The sequence below is a fragment of the Bos javanicus genome, chromosome 27 (assembly GCF_032452875.1).
Source record: "Bos javanicus breed banteng chromosome 27, ARS-OSU_banteng_1.0, whole genome shotgun sequence".
NCBI lineage: Eukaryota > Metazoa > Chordata > Mammalia > Artiodactyla > Bovidae > Bos > Bos javanicus.
The window spans coordinates 14,398,875-14,417,384 of NC_083894.1; the positions used below are offsets into that span (position 1 = coordinate 14,398,875).

An 18,510-nucleotide genomic window follows, 5' to 3' on the forward strand; every position below is an offset into this window, starting at 1 on the left:
CTAGCTGAACAAATGTTTAACTCCATGTTGGTGCAGAATGAAAGTCCTGATCCTGAACCTGACTGTGATATCTTAGCTGTGAAAACTGCTCAGAAGCTGTGGGTGGACCGAATCTCTCTGGCTGGCAGCAATGTTTTCACAATAGGAGTACAGGACTTTGTGCCATTTGGTGGGTAACCAGCATCTATAGTATTATCTTAGAGAAATTGTCCATTTTCTAAGAAATAAATAGATGCAGAATAATAAAAGTCAAAGAATTTTCCAAATACAGTCATTTTGTAGATAAACCGAATTTTTTTTTTTTTTTTTTTTACTTTCCACATCGACATACAAAGATGGTCAGAATTTTAAATACTTAGTTTAGGTCTTAAAATTTTCTGCTGGGTTCATTTTTAGTTCAGATGTTATTTGAAACACATTTGAAAAAACAGTTATTTAAAAGGTTTATGCTTTCCTATCTAGGCAGGTATTTTGAAATAAGCTAAAAATAACAGAATGGTTCTTTTTTCTTTAAAATCATATGTCAGTTATATTTCAGGAGCAAGCATGCTTTTAAAATTAAAGAGGTTTTGGAGGTAGAGTTCATTTAAATTTTTTTTTAAAGAGTTAACTGCATTTATGTCTGTTGAAATGCTTCAAGTTCAGAAGTCAGTTAGAATACTCAGGAGAGATGTTTCCTTTCTGAGGAGCAGATGTTGGTTGGAGAATAACATGTGTGGGGCTACACGTCTGGTGGTGTCTGACTTGGCCCCTTTTGTTCCGTTCCTAGTGCAATGTAAAGCCAAGTTCCACGCCCCAAGTTTTCATGTCGATGTTCCTGTGCAGTTTGATGTTTATCTGAAGGCTGATTGTCCACATCCCATTCGGTTTTCTAAGCTCTGTATCAGCTTTAATAATCAGGTAATGGTACCTTTTAATGTGTGTGTGTGTGTGTGTTTTTTTTACCATGTATGTATTGTACCATAACTGGCATTAAATGAAGTAAAATGAACTTAGTGACTTTTAGGTCTTAGTAGGTTTCTCGCTAATAGGTGTATGATACAGTCTATCTAAAAATAAATGTATTTATAATTTTCAACTTCTGTGTCCGCAGTGCAAGTCTTATAGTTTTCCTATTCTAATTTTTGTTTTCACTTCCTGCTTAGGAAACCTATGACCTTTGTCTATACATAGAGAAAATTTTGTAATATGTAACTTAAATTTCGAACAAGATATATTCAGAATGAGTGTGATTAGATTTTCAAAATCATTTGTTTTATTCTCACATTAGTATTAGCTTTTCATTATAAAACTGTTTGGAGAAGGCAGTGGCACCCCACTCCAGTACTCTTGCCTAGAAAATCCCATGGACGGAGGAGCCTGGTAGGCTGTGGTCCATGGGGTCATTAAGGGTCGGGCACGGCTGAGCAACTCCCCTTTCACTTTTCCCTTTCATGCATTGGAGAAGGAAATGGCAACCCACTTCAGTGTTCTTGCCTGGAGAATCCCAGGGACGGGGGAGCCTGGTAGGCTGCCGTCTATGGGGTTGCACAGAGTCTGACATGAGTGAAGCAACTTAGCAACATAAAACTGTTATCTTTTTGATTTTAAAGAAATGAAAGTGGAATAGATGGATATAAAGTAAATGTGTAAAGGTGCGCTCTTCCAGTTTCATTCCTTTGGGGGCATCACAGTTAACTTCTCGAATAGCTCAAACATGGTATGGTGCCCATATATTAGCAACTTTTTTCTGCAGAATTGGGATAGTATATTTCTCACATTTGAGCATTTTTGTAGTGTGATGTAGCCAAGTGCTTGATTATATTCTGTTTCAGTTATAAGCCCACTTTTAATTTTCTGGTGACCCAGAAAGTATGTTGAGCTGTTAACCAGCAAGCATTTATTGAGTTTCAATATTCTTAGCATCGTGGTGAACCTGAGAAAATTTAGTGTATGTCAACCCCATTAAAATAGAAGCATTTTGGGAACAAGGGCAGGAGCAACCCCGGGTCACTTGAAGATTAGTATGTTTTATTCAACTACAAACCATTACCCAAGGATTCCTTCTGATTAATTGGAGAATCTTAAAGCAAGAGCATGAAATTTATGTTTAAGAAACATAAATCATGACCCTCACTCTTGTCTTTTTCAGGAATACAACCAGTTCTGTGTAATCGAAGAAGCATCCAAAGCAAGTGACGTTTTAGAAAATTTGACTCAAGGCAAGATGTGTTTAGTTCCTGGTAAAACAAGGAAGTTTTTATTTAAATTTGTTGCAAAAACTGAAGATGTAGGAAAGAAAATTGAGGTTAGTTATAAAATGTGTTTAAAAAATATTTTAAATGATACAAGTAATAATGAGCATGCATCAGAAAGAATTTCAATAATACTTAAGTTTATTAAGTTAAAAATGAAAATCTTCCATTTGGACTTACCAAGGGAAATCATTCATTATGGTTTTTTGATAGGTCTCCTTTCAGTGGGAATATATTATACGTAATATTCAGTAGTTGGCTTTAAATTGCTAGATAGTGTTGTGTGTTAGACATCACTTCCTGTTAACACATGAGACCAACCTTATCTTTAATGCCTGTATAATCAGTTGAGGAATTTTAAACTATATATATCATGTATGCTGCTGCTGCTGCTGCTAAGTCGCTTCAGTCGTGTCTGACTCTGTGCGACCCCATAGACGGTGGCCCACCAGGCTCCCCCGTCCCTGGGATTCTCCAGGCAAGAACACTGGAGTGGGTTGCCGTTTCCTTCTCCAATGCATGAAAGGGAAAAGTGAAAGTGAAGTCGCTCAGTCGTGTCCAACTCTTCTCGACCCCATCGTCTGCAGCCTACCAGGCTCCTCCGTCCATGGGATTTTCCAGGCAAGAGTACTGGAGTGGGGTGCCATTGCCTTCTCCAATATATCATGTATATGTGTGTGTATATATTTTCTGTAATGTGGGTTTCCAGGTGGCACAGAGGTAAAGCGTCCACCTGCCAACACAGGAGATGTAGGAGACCTGGGTTTGATTCCTCAGTCAGGAAGATCCCCTGGAGGAGGAAATGGCAACCCACTCCAGTGTTCTTGCCTGGGAAATTCCACGGACAGAGGAGTCTGGCACGGGCTACAGTCCATGGGGTCATAAAGAGTCAGATATGACTGAGTGACTGAGCACAAGCATTCTATAATGTAGCGATTATATTTTGTAAAATATGACATAATTCACACTAAGGTGTGATATCATTTTGATGTGTAAACATTGCTGATTGCATCTTTTTAAAAAGATTGGTACTTTAAAGAGTTCATTTAATGTAGATAATTAAAATGTCTTTCAGGAATATAAGATGAAACTCATTTTTTTGAGCATAAACTTTGGAGCCAAACTCCACAGGTTTCAGTTCCAGCTTTCCAGCTCACCTGCTTGTGGCCCTGGGCAGTTACTTGACCGCTTTTATCACAGTTTATTCATCTGTAAAGTGGGAATAATAATGTTACCTACCTCTTAGTGTTTCATGAGGATTAAAATCAGTTAGTATAAATTTCCTGGAATAGCAGTTAGGACGGGGTAAGCCTCTCAGGAAATGTTGTTTTCCCATGGCTGGAATGGGACAGGTAAGCCTAATCTGAACTTGGGACCATTTCTCAGACAGAAACATAAGACTGCACCCCCAGTATTCCCATAGCAATTTTTGTGAATCTGTTTATTATATAATCTATAAACCAGTATCCAGAGTTTTTACTTGTTCATTTAAAAAAATTCTTCATGATTTTGACTAAACCCCTAATGTCATATTTTAATTTTTTATGAGAAACTAAGGAAGTTTTAAAAAATCTTTTTGCAAGATACCCCAAGGAAGCCTACTAGATGCAAATCAAAATTAATAATGCTATTAAATATATTTGCAAATAGATTTAGTGGAAAGGACATTTATTCAGTTAGTAAAAAATTTCCTTGCTTGTACTGTTGGTGTCATCAGGAAAAGTCTGTGTGGAAGTCGGAGTTAGGTTCGGAGGAGGTGAGTGGTTACCAGAACATTCGTTAGTTTTGCTCAGCAGCCACTGCTTGCCTGTCTGCTCCCTCGGGCACCACCCCAGGTGCTGAGGTAACTGCCGCTCGGCCCGTCTCAGCTGGAGAGTCGGGTTATTGTCCTCGTGTGAAGGTGAAGAGGTTGAAACCTGGTGCAGGGTTACTAGCCAGCGTCCCAGCTGACAGGGGCCCGGGAGCAGGCTCTCCGAACGGTGTTCCGACCTGTGTGTCACGTCGCGGGTCCCAGGATCTCCGTAGCGCAGCAGCCCACCCCGAGGCTTCCTGGGAGGGGGTGGTGACAAACCGTACGAGGTGGCGTTTCTGACAGACCTCCTCCTCGCAGATTACGTCCGTGGATCTGGTTCTGGGCAGCGAGGCGGGCAGGTGTGTGGTCCTGAACTGGCAGGGAGGCGGCGGGGACGCCGCATCCGCCCAGGAGGCCCTGCAGGCTTCTCGCTCTTTCAAACGAAGACCCAGGCTCCCCGACAGCGAGGTCCACTGGGACGGCATCGTGATCCAGGCGAGCACCATGTGAGTCGGGCTGCGGCCGGTCGTGGAGGGCCGGCTCACTTCTTTGAATACTTTGCTGTTGTTTTTAGATCAGTTACTTAGCTAGCACTTTTTCCCCCCAAAGGATCATTTCCAGAGTTCCAAACATTTCGGTCCATCTGCGACATGACCCCCCCGCCCTGACTAACGAAATGTACTGTTTGGTTGTGACCATTCAATCCCACGAGAAGAGCCCGATCAGAGACGTGAAGCTCACTGCTGGCTTAAAACCTGGTAAACTTTTCTTTTCAAAATTTCATGTGTATTGATCCAACATGAAATAAACATCACGGTATTAACTTCAGGAAATCTGTTTTGAAAATGGTTATGATCGAGTGCTTTCTCTGCAGTAGTGTTGATTCGCAGGACATCATTTGAATCTTCTGTATTTTTAAAATGTCAACATTTGTACTTTCAGGACAGGATGCCAATTTAACTCAGAAAACGCATGTGACTCTTCATGGGACAGAACTGTGTGACGAGTCCTACCCGGCTCTGCTCACTGACATTCCCGTCAGGGACTTACAGCCCGGGGAACAGGTGAACTCGGCCAGCCGGGACTCAGAGGAAATGGGTTAGGTTGTAGTGTTAAATATGGAGTGGGTTTTAGACAGCTTTGGCACATTTTAACAGCACATCCCGAGACTAAACAAGTCATTTAACTAACGCACATTTTATACACATATTAGACATAGTTCAGTTCAGTCGCTTGGTCGTGACCAGCTCTTTACGACCCCATGGACTGTGTGCAGCACTCCAGGCCTCTTTGTCCATCACCAGCTCCGGCAGCTTGCTCAAACTCATGTCCGTTGAGTCAGTGATGCCATCCAGCCATCTCATCCTCTGTCATCCCCTTCTCCTCCCGCCTTCAATCTTTCTCAGCATCAAGGTCTTTTCAAATGAGTTAGTTCTTCGCAATCAGGTGGCCAAAGAATTGGAGTTTTGACTTTAGCATCAGTCCTTCCGATGAATATTTGGGTCTGAATTCCTTTAGAATTGACTGGTTTGATCTCCATGCAGTCCAACAGACTCTCAAGCGTCTTCTCCAACACCATAGTTCAAAAGCATCAGTTCTTCAGCACCCAGCTTTTTTTATAGTCCAACTCTCACATCCGTGCATGACTACTGGAAAAGTCATAGCTTTGACTACATGGACCTTTGTTGGCGAAGTAATGCCTCTGCTTTTTAATATGCTGTCTAGGTTGCTGATAGCTTTTCTTCCAAGGAGCAAGTATCTTTTAATTTCATGGCTGCAGTCACCATCTGCAGTGATTTTGGAGCCCAAAAAAATGAAGTCTGTCACTGTTTCCACTGTTTCCCCATCTTTTTGCCATGAAGTGATGGGACCGGATGCCATGATCTTAGTTTTCTGGATGTTGAGTTTTAAGCCAGCTTTTTCACTCTCCTCTTTCACTTTCATCAAGAGGCTCTTTGGTTCCTCTTTGCTTTCTGCCATAAGGGTGGTGTCACATATTTAAATGTATAAAATATCTTCAACAGTTTTTATACAAGGGGTTTTATAACAAATGATCCTGATATTGGAAATCCATTGCCTGATAAAATAACTAAATAACATAAACTTTACAACTTCTTGAAAGAACCTTTCAGTCAATTTTTATTTCCAACACATAATACAGAGTTCATGAGAAGTTGAGAATGATAATAGAAAAAACAGATGGTGTGATAATGACCCCATTCCTAGGCTATGGCAGGAACAGCTGTAAGAAAGTGTTCAGGTGATTACCCAGTTAGTCCAGTAAACTCTGGAAGGTGGGAGCATTATCCCAGAATATATATCAGGAGGCAATCTCTGTAGTATTAATTAAATTAAAATACTTTTATGTTGTTGCAGCTGGAAAAAGCGGTATACGTTCGCTGTGGAACAGTGGGCTCAAGAATGTTTCTTGTGTATGTTTCTTATCTGATCAATACAGCGATTGAAGGAAAAGAAACTGTTTGCAAATGTCACAAGGTACTTTTTTCATGGCGACTTTGACAAATATCATATGTAGAGTGTTTTCCTATTTTGTGTTATTTTAGTTAACCTGTGAAATAAGCAGCCTAGGTGATTATAGTGTCCTCCCAGCCCAACAGAGGAGGAGACCCAGAGATCTGGGGGTTTGTAGTTTGGTCACTGCAGAGAGTCTGGGCTGTGGCCTCTTTTAAAAGTCACTGGGAAGCAAAGATAAATAAAAGCCCATTGTTTTATGAACAGACCCTGGCAGAGGAGATGGAACAGGTGGGTTAAGAGTCCAGACCCCAGGGTCAGATTCCGTTCAGCTTCTGCCTTTGTTACCTACTAGCTTTGTGACCCGCCCCCCCGCACCGCCCATCTTAAAGCAGCAGTAGTATTGACATCTGTTTCTTGAGTTACTGTGAGCTTTACAGTACGTGTACAGTGATTATAAGGGGCTTCCCAGGTGGCTCAGTGGTAAAGAAGCCACCTGCCAGTGCAGGAGACCCAGATTAGATCCCTGGGTCTGGAAGATCCCCTGGGGGAAGAAATGGCAACCCACTGCAGTATTCTTGCCTGGAAAGTCTCATGGACAGAGAAGCCTGCGGGCTACCATCCACAGGGTTGCAAAGAGTCAGACAGGACTGAGCACACACAGTGATGCTATGTCATATTACATTATTGCTATTATCATTATCCTTATTCTAGTCATCTTGAGCCAAGGTGAAGTAAGGGACTTAAAAAGAAGACCCAGATTCTAGGCTTCAGACCACTAGCATCATGCTTTAAGGCCAACTGCTAAGTCTTTAACTTTTGGTTCCTCTTCTGTGGAATGGTGATGGTGCCTGCCCTGCCCACTGTTGCTGGATCCTGCCATAAATAATGTATGAGAAAGCGCTCTGCAGGGTGAGCTGTTACACAACCATAGGTGCCTTGTTAGAAATGCTAACCTGGACTCTCTACATAGGTTTTTACAAATATTGTCTAAGGGAAAGGTCCTAGTTTCATAATATTTAAGTAGGGATTATTTATTGATCAGTAATTGATTTGTGTTTTGTAGTCTTCTTTTGTTAAGACTGAGAAAAGCCATCGATGTGCCCTTTCTGTTTCCCTGCAGGATGAAACTGTAACAATAGAAACGGTCTTTCCATTTGACGTTGCAGTTAAATTTGTTTCTACAAAGGTATGTCCTGGGAAGCACATTGGAAATCACTTAGCTGAAAGAAATTAACAGAAAAAAGGAAGTGGGTCAATGTACTTCCTGACAGACCTTTGTCTCCATCTGCGACAGTTCGAGCACTTGGAAAGGGTTTATGCGGACATCCCCTTCCTGCTCATGACGGACCTGTTGAGTGCCTCCCCCTGGGCCCTGACCATCGTCTCCAGTGAGCTGCAGCTTGCTCCCTCCATGACCCCCGTGGACCAGCTGGAGTCCCAGGTGGACAGAGGTGAGAATGTGGCTCATCCCCCTTCACTAGCAGAAGACAGTGGGGGACAGTTAGCGTTGTTTACAGTTGACCTTGTTTTAAAGGATCAGGTTCTTGATACTCTAAGAAAGTGACTAAGAAATGTACTTGAAAATACAGTATTTTTTCCTGTTTGGATTTTTAATAGATTTTTTCCAGTTAATTTTTAATTGATGTTTACTACTGTTTATAATTTGAAATGGGAAAAGGTGTTTATCAAAGAAACTTTGGAAAACAGAAAAGTAGACAAGTTTTCTAAATCATCCAACTAAAACAGTTTATAGAGGAGATAATACCTTTCTGGTTCAGGGTACTTTGGGCTTTCTTGTATTTCTTAAAAGGAATAAAAACTAGTTTGAATGTTCAGTTCAGTCGCTCAGTCGTGTCCGACTCTTTGCGACCCCATAAATCACAGCACACCAGGCCTCCCTGCCCATCACCAACTCCCGGAGTTCACTCAGACTCACATCCATTGAGTCAGTGATGCCATCCAGCCATCTCATCCTCTGTCGCCCCCTTCTCCTGCCCCCAATCCCTCCCAGCATCAGAGTCTTTTCCAGTGAGTCAACTCTTCACATGAGGTGGCCAAAGTACTGGAGTTTCAGCTTTAGCATCATTCCTTCCAAAGAAATCCCAGGGTTGATCTCCTTCAGAATGGACTGGTTGGATCTCCTTGCAGTCCAGGGGACTCTCAAGAGTCTTCTCCAACACCACAGTTCAAAAGCATCAATTCTTCGGCACTCAGCCTTCTTCACAGTCCAACTCTCACATCCATACATGACCACTGGAAAAACCATAGCCTTGACTAGACGGACCTTTGTTGGCAAAGTAATGTCTCTGCTTTTGAATATGCTATCTAGGTTGGTCATAACTTTTCTTCCAAGGAGTAGGCGTCTTTTAATGTCATGGCTGCAGTCACCATCTGCAGTGGTTTTGGAGCCCAAAAAAATAAAGTCTGACACTGTTCCCAATGCTTTCCCATCTATTTCCCATGAAGTGATGGGATCAGATGCCATGATCATCGTTTTCTGAGTGTTTTAAGCCAACTTTTTCACTCTCATCTGTCACTTTCATCAAGAGGCTTTTGAGTTCCTGTTCACTTTCTGCCATAAGGGTGGTGTCATCTGCATATCTGAGGTTATTGATATTTCTCCTGGCAATCTTGATTCCAGCTTGTGTTTCTTCCAGCCCAGCGTTTCTCATGATGTACTTTGCATAGAAGTTAAATAAGCAGGGTGATAATATACAGCCTTGACGTACTCCTTTTCCTATTTGGAACTAGTCTGTTGTTTCATGTCCAGTTCTAACTGTTGCTTCCTGACCTGCATACAAATTTCTCAAGAGGCAGGTCAGGTGGTCTGGTATTCCCATCTCTTGCAGAATTTTCCACAGTTTATTGTGATCCACACAGTCAAAGGCTTTGGCATAGTCAATAAAGCAGAAATAGATGTTTTTCTGGAACTCTCTTGCTTTTTCCATGATCCAGCAGATGTTGGCAATTTGATCTCTGCTTCCTCTGCCTTTTCTAAAACCAGCTTGAACATCTGGAAGTTCACGGTTCACTTATTGCTGAAGCCTGGCTTGGAGAATTTTGAGCATTACTTTACTAGCGTGTGAGATGAGTACAATTGTGCGGTAGTTTGAGCATTCTTTGGCATTGCCTTTCTTTGCGATTGGAATGAAAACTGACCTTTTCCAGTCCTGTGGCCACTGCTGAGTTTTCCCGATTTGCTGGCATATTGAGTGCAGCACTTTCACAGCATCATCTTTCAGGATTTGAAATAGCTCAACTGGAATTCCATCACCTCCACTAGCTTTGTTTTTAGTGATGCTTTCGAAGGCCAACTTGACTTCGCATTCCAGGATGTCTGGCTCTAGGTCAGTGATCACACCATCGTAATTATCTGGGCCGTGAAGATCTTTTTTGTACAGTTCTTCTGTGTATTCTGGTCAACTGGATATAAGGACAAATATTGTGAGGGTTTAAAAAAATCACGATGTAGTCTTAAGACCAAATATGTGTGTGGGTCACTCAGTCATGTCAGACTTTTTGTGACCCTTGGACTGTAGTCTGTCAGGCTCCTCTGTCCATGGAACTCTGCAAGCAAGAATACTGGAGTGGGTAGCCATGCCCTTCTCCATGGGATCTTCCCGACCCAGGGATAGAACCTGGGTCTCCTGCATTTCAGGCAGATTCTTGACCATCTGAACCTCCAGGGAAGCCCTAGACCAAATATAAGCAGGTTATTTTAGTTGCTCTGTCTATCTGTCTTCCTTGAAAAAATCATTTAACATCTCCAAGTCTCTATAGATAATATACAAAAAATTGATAAGGTATCCTTTTTTTGTTACATTACTTGGATGTAAAGCCCTCTGTTTATAGATGAAATGACTGGAGGATTATAAAGTCTCTGTCTTGCAGTCGTCTTGCAGACTGGAGAGAGTGCCAGTGAGTGCTTCTGTCTCCGATGCCCATCGGTTGGAAATGTTGAAGGCGGAGTAGCAACCGGGCATTATGTTATCTCCTGGAAGAGGTGAGACTGTGTCCGCCCTGCCTTTTCTCCATTATCCGTGTCATCCTCATGCCTTTATTGTGTGTCCGTCTCAGTTAGCAGGTGAGAGCTTCTGCCAGCCTGTAGAACGGACGAGAAGCTACATGCTGCCACTGAGCATTTGTCAAAAACACGCAGATGGAAAAGGATAACTTTCGTTCATGTTTGTTACAGCTTGTGATCTATATACTGACAAGATTTTAGCCAAATTCTGATGACAGGACCAGTAAAAGCATTAGGAGAAACTGCCCTCATTTGCAGTCAGTAGGACTGTTTGCACAGAAAACCCAAGGGGATCAATACGTTATTAGAATTATAAAGAGTTTCAGCAAGACTGCTGTGGATATAGCATCAGTATACAAAAATCAGTTGGATTTCTATATATCAGTAATAAACCTCAAGGCAAAGTACTTTTAAAACAGGTATCATTTATGTAACAGCAAAATGATGAGAAACATATCTAGTAGAAGATATGTATTACCTGTATGGAAAAAATTACAAAAATTTAAAACATTAAAGGAAGACCTAAACAAACGGGAGAGGTACAAAGTAGTCCCTGATCAGATCAGATCAGGTCAGTCGCTCAGTAGGACTTGGTTAAGATTTAATATTATAAATTGTCTGTAGATTCAGTGCAATTTCCTTCAAGATCTCAGCAGCTTATTTTGTTTCTGTGGAACTTGACACTCTTGGATCTAAAATTTGTATAGAAAGGCCAAATGTCAGTAATCATCAGAATTCTCAGAAGAGGTACAGCTAGGCAAGGGTACTTGGCCATTCAAATTCTAAGACTTATTGTAAAGCTGCAGTGGACATCACTATGGTGTGGGCTCAGGGAGAGGTAGATAAACCAGTGGGACAGAAGAGCGAGTCTAGGAATTGTTCCACAGATGCACATATGGAAATTACGTTTCATAGAGGTAGCATTGTTACCACTAGGGGAAGGATGAACTGTTTTATAATTGGTGGTAAACAACTGAGTATTGACTTGGGGAGAAAATGGGATATCTGTTGGGCATTGTATATAAAAATTAATTTCAGATTTATTGAAATTCTAATTGTAAAAAGCAAAACTTTACTACTTTTAGGAGAAAAATAAGAGAATCATTTTATGACTTCAGTGTAGGGAAGAATTTCTTTAAATAGGACACTAGAAGTATGAGCCTCTAAAATTGATGAATTTGATTTCTTAAAATTAAGTTTTTCAGTTCATTAGAAAATGCCATGAAGAATGTGAAAAGACAGTACAAAGTGGGGAAGGCTACTTCCCAGCATCTGAAATGAACAGAGGATTCGAATTCAGATCAAGAACTTTTTCAGATCATTAAAAAGAAACCTCTAAGCTGAAAGTTGAGAAAAATACTTGAGTAGGCATAGTGATCAGGAGAAGCTGAATGGTCAGTAAACACAGGGGAAAGAAGGTCAGCCTTACAAGTAATCTGAGATTTGTGTACTCCCACTACTTGGAAAAAATAAAGAGGCTTAACAATGCAGAGTTTGTCACGAGGGGAAGTATAATTAGAATGCTGCTCTGGAAATCTGTTTGGCAATACCTGGTAAGCTGATGGCTATAGCGTGCAATCCTAGAAAAGATTCAAACATACAGGAAGGGGACGTGGTTGGGAGTGTTCATAGTAGCACTGTTTATAATAAAAAATTAGAAGCAACCTAGATGTCCACCAACAGGAAATTAGGTAAATGTGGCACAGTTGTACAGTGGAATATTATATATCAGTGAAAATGAAGGAACCAGAGCTATAGCTGCTGCTGCTGCTGCTGCTAAGTCGCTTCAGTCGTGTCTGACTCTGTGTGACCCCATAGACGGCAGTCCACCAGGCTCCCCCATCCCTGGGATTCTCCAGGCAAGAACACTGGAGTGGGTTGCCATTTCCTTCTCCAGTGCATGAAAGTGAAAAGTGATAGTGAAGTCACTCAGTTGTGTCCGACTCTTCGCAACCCCATGGACTGCAGCCTTCCAGGCTCCTCCGTCCATGGGATTTTCTAGGCAAGAGTACTGGGGTGGGGTGCCATCGCCTTCTCCGAGAGCTATAGCTAACAGCCTGTTAATGTTAAATGAAACAAAGCAACTGCAGATGTTCAGGATATGAACAAATTGTGCAGAACTAGAAAACATGTAAAACATATGCTTCCTAGGCTTTATGTATAATTTGGAAAAGCATAAAGAAACGGGAATGATAGATGCCAAATTCAAGCTAGTAGTTACTTTTGGAGCGGAGGGTAGGGGGGTCCAAGCAGCAATGGGTCCAGGAGAAGCTTCAGCTCTGTCGTTATGTTCTCTTAGACTAGGAGGTGGATACATGGCATTGCATGGGTTATTTTCTTCTGTGGCTTAATTATTTTATAAATCTTAAAACTAATTATTAAAAGTAAAAAATAATTTTCTTAAAAAAATACCTTGTCTTTTTTCCACACCGCTGAATTTACCATGTTGATGTTCAGCTCAGTTCACATTTGTAGGAGTTAAAAAACTGTTCTGAAGGCACTGCTTCGTTTACTCTGTCGTGTTACCGTAATACTGTAAAGACATGTACTTCTTAAAAGGGAGGGTTGGCTGTTTTGCGCGTGGTGCTTGCTCAGTAATGCTTTGCCCTTTTGAAGCAGTGTCACCTGTTCCACCTCTGCATACAGGCTCTTCCCACAGGTTGTCAGATAGTTGGCAGCCGCCCCTGTGGTTCCCACCCTGACTGTCCTACAGGGAAAGTATCTGACCGCTTCATAACGTTACTCACTTTATCTGAGTAATGCCTGAATGCCACTGTGTCTGCTGATAGTGACATATTTTTAGGTCTGCAGTTTCTCCTGCACACCCACGGTGCCGTTACAGTAGTGCGTGTCCAGTGGCCTGGGCTCCTCTGGGCACAGTCCTCAGTGTAAGGAGACATTGGGTCATAATGTAAACACCTCTGCTACCATAGAGGACATTTTGCTACCAAAACGCTGGGTTAGATGGTGTGCTTTGTGGTACAGTTGACTTATGTTCTGACACAAGTCCTGACTTCATCACTGAGACCAAACAGCAGCCTTGAGTTGTAACGCTCTTTCATTGAAAGTTCTCAAAAATGGGATTGGAAAAGCTCCTACTTCACAAAACTTCTTCCATTAAACCTTTAGAAAAGGGGTCATTTGTATTTGCTTTGCAGTGGGTTGGTGAATACCCACGTTCCCTGGTTTTGATGTATTTACTCCTCACATGAAACGTGGACCTAAGGGGCCTCTCTTCTGCCTAGGACTTCAGCCACGGACGGCGTCCCCGTCATCAGCACCGTCATCACCCTGCCCCACGTGATCGTGGAAAACATCCCTCTCCACGTGAACGCAGGTGCCTCCACTCACCTTTTATTTGATCTGTGGAATCCAAAAAGAATATTTATTTTAGCTGCTAAGATTTTTTTTCTAACTTTCCCCGTTACGAGAAATGCCCACCATTTACAAAAAGTAGATTGTGACCAGTCTTGTTTATCTATACCTCTACACGACCCTCCTGCCCTCAGCATTTTGAAGCAAATGCCAGAATGTTATTTCATCTATAGAGGTTTCAGTATGCATCTTTAATATCACTGGCTGTTTTTCTAAACATAATCACAGAGTCATTATGATTACTAAAAATTAGCAGTAATTTTGCAATATGATCAAATTCCTGTGTTGAAATTTCCCTAGCTGACTCTGAATGTTCTTCATAGTTTGTTATAAGGCCTCTGCATTGCTGTTGATTGGCGTTGGTGTCTAGACTCTTAAAATCCCTAGGCAGGCAGACAGCTTCTCCCCCACTGCGCTGCCTCTACCCCACATCACCACCTCTACCCCCTTCATCTCCCCCCTCGCTTCCTTGATGTTCATTTGTTGAAGAAACTGTCCTCCTGTAAAGCTGCCTATAGTCTGGATTTGCTGACTTGCATTGCATCATTTTTAAGTATTTCTCTGCCCCTATAAATTGGTAACTGTGCGTGTGTGTGCATTCAGTCGCTTAGTCATGTCTTCGTGACTCCCTGTAGTGCTCCCCGCCAGGGTGACTCCCCGCCAACCTCCTCTGTCCATGGCATTTCCCAGGCAAGAATACTGGAGCACGTTGCCATTTCCTCCTCCAGGGGATCTTCCCGACCCTGTGTCTCCTGCATTGCAGGCAGATTCTTTACCACTGTGCCACCTGGGAAGCCCAGTTAGATCTATAGTCTTGATCAAATTCAGGTTAAAGATTTTGACAAAAATACATCATAGTTTCCACCAAGGGGCCCATAATGTCTGTCATCCCACCTCGAGCCATTATTGATATTTAGGGAAATTTTTTGTAGGTTTAAGAAATTAATCCTAAAAGGTAATTCAGCTCTTGGTAGCCAAGACCCTTTCTGAGCCAAATCAGTTTAGAAGGAGACATTGATTCTTCTTAGCCTGCTTTATCATAGCCCTGTGGCTATTTTACAATCAGAGAATTTTCTTATTTAACAACAGTGCAGTGCTCTCATTAATTTAAATAACTCCATGTCTATGGAATGAAATTTATTTACAAAAGGAACCCATGAATGGTGAGCTTTGTTGTTTTTTTTAACCAAGAGAAATGTCACCTTTGCAGATCTGCCGTCATTCGGGCGTGTCAGAGAGTCGCTACCTGTCAGGTATCACCTGCAGAATAAGACTGACTTAGTTCAAGATGTGGAGATTTCCGTGGAGCCCAGCGATGCCTTCATGTTCTCAGGGCTTAAACAGGTACAGGTTGTATCTCACGGGGTTGCTTGTGAAGACAGAGGAGTGTGGCCAGAAAGTGGAGAGCTGTCAGAAATGGCTCTTGTTTTGGTAGTGGTGAATCTTAAGTCACTTTTGAAGATTTAATTACAACTTGCTGTAGAAGTGGGTTAAATGGGCCACCCTTTCCATGTTGAGATCACACATAGAGGTTCTTTCTCTATATAAAACAAGAGTTCACAAATCCCTTGGACTGATAGAATTCCTGGAAATTTTTTATTGCTAACGAGTTTGTGTGTGTGTGTCTTTTAATTTGAGACCTTTTGAAGCATAACTGCACAGATTAAAAGCCTAATTTGCTTCTGAACTATCAGTATAATTTTTTAGAGATTTTGATCCTGCATAGAGTTATCTGTGTTACGTGTAGGCACAATTTTGTATCTACATAGAAAAATATGTGATTCAGATGTTTTTCTTCATCTGTTCATATCAGAGGTGGAAAAGTTCATCAGATTTTTGGGTGGAACATGCTCTCAGGCAAAACCATATTTTCAGTAAGAATACTGTCCTCCTCTGTCAGAGTGGCAACAGAGACACACCACAGTGGTCAGCACATGCTTTTTATTATTAATAATAAGGGTGCAATCAGAGCATAAACTTGTAATAACGCCAAGTAGTATTCACCCTGAGTCAACCATCTGGCTGGCATGTCCTGAGTGCTGTGTTTGCTGTTAAATGAAAGTAGAATTACACGTGAAGTGTACTATAGGTCTGTACACTGATATAAATGTATAATATTAATATACACCAAGTATAACGTTGGCTGAATATGTTGATTCACAAACACATATATTATCTCTGATGGATCACATACCTTTATGTATCATTTGCAAATGAGTAGGCTTTTCTTGATTGTCCTGATCCACGTATTGACTTGAAAATAATTAAAGTACCGAAAATCTTACCAGATAGTGCTCTTTCCTTTTGCCCTGAAGGTACTTACCTTACCACAAAGGTAAAATCCCTAAGACAAAACACAGGAAACAACCAGCTCCTCTCACGTTGATGTAATGTTTGCAGAGATGCTCTTCTGCACATTATCCCGTAGCGCACTGTGGCTGTAAAGCCTGCCTGGTCTGAGACACGGGAAGTGCTGAGCTGCCTAGTGTTTGCATTGTTCATGTAGCTGTTGCGAGTTTATTTGATACATGGATTTGTTTATCTTTTTCTGTCACTTTGTGATTTAGATTCGATTACGTATCCTCCCCGGCACGGAACAGGAGATGTTATATAACTTCTACCCTCTGATGGCTGGGTACCAGCAGCTGCCGTCTCTCAACATCAACTTGCTCAGGTTTCCCAACTTCACGAATCAACTGCTCAGGCGCTTCATACCAACCAGTATTTTTGTAAAGGTAAGGTTTAGACATTTTCTTTTTTTTATTGTCTTGGAAACAAATGCAAGTAGATGTTTTTTCACATCAGTTGGTCAGTTCAGTTGCTCAGTTGTGTCCGATTCTTTGCGACCCCATGGACTGCAGCACTCCAGGCTTCGCTGTCCTTCACCAACTCCCGGAGCTTGCTCAAACTCATGTCCATCCATTCGGTGATGCCATCCAACCATCCCATCCTCTGTCGTCCCCTTCTTCTCCCACCTTCAATCTTTCCCAGCATCGGGGTCTTTTCAAGTGAGTCAGTTCTTCTCATCAGGTGGCCAGAGTATTGGAGTTTCAGCTTCAGCATCTGTCCTTCCAATGAATATTCAGAACTGATTTCCTTTAGGATGGACTGGTTGAATCTCCTTTCAGTCCAAGGGACTTTCAAGAGTCTTCTCCAACACCACAGTTTTTTCACGTAAATGTCACTAAATAGTATTTTGAGACTAGCAATTTTAGTATCTTGACTGTTACTATAAATTTGGCAATATTGCTATTTGTTTCTTATTAAGTTATTATTTTATCAATTTTTTATTTTCTATTTTATAGATTTTTTTCTTAGATCTAATTTTAAAGGTTTTTATTCCTTTGGGCAAATGAAGATTTATCTTGATGGCATCCTTAAACATGTGTTTCCTTTGGCTTAGTAAAATATATTTCTATTTTTGTTTTTCTTTTTAAAAATTTTTATTTTACTTTATAATTTATTTTTTAGAAATATATTTTAAAGTTTTAGTTAATTTGTAACTAGTTTTTAATCAAAATGGATTAATTTTCTGAATACAATCCCTGAACTTTCTAATAACTATGTAGTGCTACTGGATTTGGATCTTTTCTAAAAGTGATCACCCGTCAGAAACTATACTCGGGTTTAACGTTTTGATTGTTTTAAACAGTGATATGATTTCCAGGTTCCTGTTCTTTGACTGACCTAGTCTTCCTTCATTCCATTCCTGCACTGAGCTTCAGTTGCCTTCCTCACACATGCATGCGTGTGTACCTACATGTATGAAACCTCCCAGCAACAGAACAGAGCAGGAGACCCCCTTCCCGGCCTCAGGGAACCCCCAGAACCGTCGGCTTAAATCACAGCCGTCGGCCTGTGGTGCTGCGGTTCTAACGCTGGTCAGTCGCCTCTCCTGCTCTCCCCAGAAAGGTCCGCTTTTAAAGTCCGTCAGTGCAGTAAAGTCATTTGCAGGAATCTTATTCTTTTAACTACTTGATGACTCTCTGGGGTGTTGTCAGACTTTCTGACTTGTCAGAAATTTTACACCTAAAAGCAGTCACGATATCTTTTATTGACTCAGCTTTTCCTCTTCTGATGTCACGTTTTAAATTTTTTCAGTCAGTGAACTTCGAGAAAAGGGCATTCTGCGTTTATCCGCCACTTCAGTCCTCGCAGTATTTGTAGTTATGCACTGTAGAGTTCACGATGCATCACTCTTTCCCAAACAGGAGAAGGGGAGCCCTTGAGGCCCAAGGAGCTTGCTGGCAGCGCAGGTTTGTGGCCTGCTTAAAGCTCGGGACACAGGCTGAGCACGAGAGGGAGGGTAAAGCTTTCCCTCTCGAGCAGGAGTGGTGGCCAGGCGCCCTGTCACACACGGTGCACTGACGGGTGGGTGGCGGCTGCAGGCTAGGGGGCGAGGGGCTCCACGGGCAGAGGATGTGCTGCGCTGGTGAGCTTGCCACTAGGAACAGAGGGAGCGGGCCACACGGAGGCTGCGAGGTCACCGTCCCCAGGCTCACCTGGCGAGAGAAGGTGGGGGAAAGGAGACAGATGAACATAATCTTGTTTGGAAACTTGCACACGTTTATTCTGTGTCCGTGAAACAGTTCCAAGTACTTGCAGACCCT

General features: G+C 41.9%; 1 protein-coding gene across 3 annotated transcripts in view; it reads left to right on the top strand.

Annotated features, from left to right (window-relative positions):
- Positions 1 to 18,510, top strand: part of TRAPPC11 (trafficking protein particle complex subunit 11) — a 39,158-nt gene that overhangs the window by 19,616 nt on the left and 1,032 nt on the right. For all 3 annotated transcript variants that reach the window (XM_061404131.1, XM_061404132.1, XM_061404133.1), the window contains exons 17-29: positions 37 to 169; positions 770 to 900; positions 2,132 to 2,287; positions 4,345 to 4,532; positions 4,636 to 4,784; positions 4,969 to 5,090; positions 6,403 to 6,522; positions 7,622 to 7,687; positions 7,796 to 7,952; positions 10,393 to 10,504; positions 13,771 to 13,862; positions 15,111 to 15,244; positions 16,468 to 16,635. In XM_061404131.1, coding sequence (XP_061260115.1) covers positions 37 to 169; positions 770 to 900; positions 2,132 to 2,287; positions 4,345 to 4,532; positions 4,636 to 4,784; positions 4,969 to 5,090; positions 6,403 to 6,522; positions 7,622 to 7,687; positions 7,796 to 7,952; positions 10,393 to 10,504; positions 13,771 to 13,862; positions 15,111 to 15,244; positions 16,468 to 16,635 — 1,728 coding nt within the window. The remainder of the gene's footprint in view (positions 1 to 36; positions 170 to 769; positions 901 to 2,131; positions 2,288 to 4,344; positions 4,533 to 4,635; positions 4,785 to 4,968; positions 5,091 to 6,402; positions 6,523 to 7,621; positions 7,688 to 7,795; positions 7,953 to 10,392; positions 10,505 to 13,770; positions 13,863 to 15,110; positions 15,245 to 16,467; positions 16,636 to 18,510) is intronic.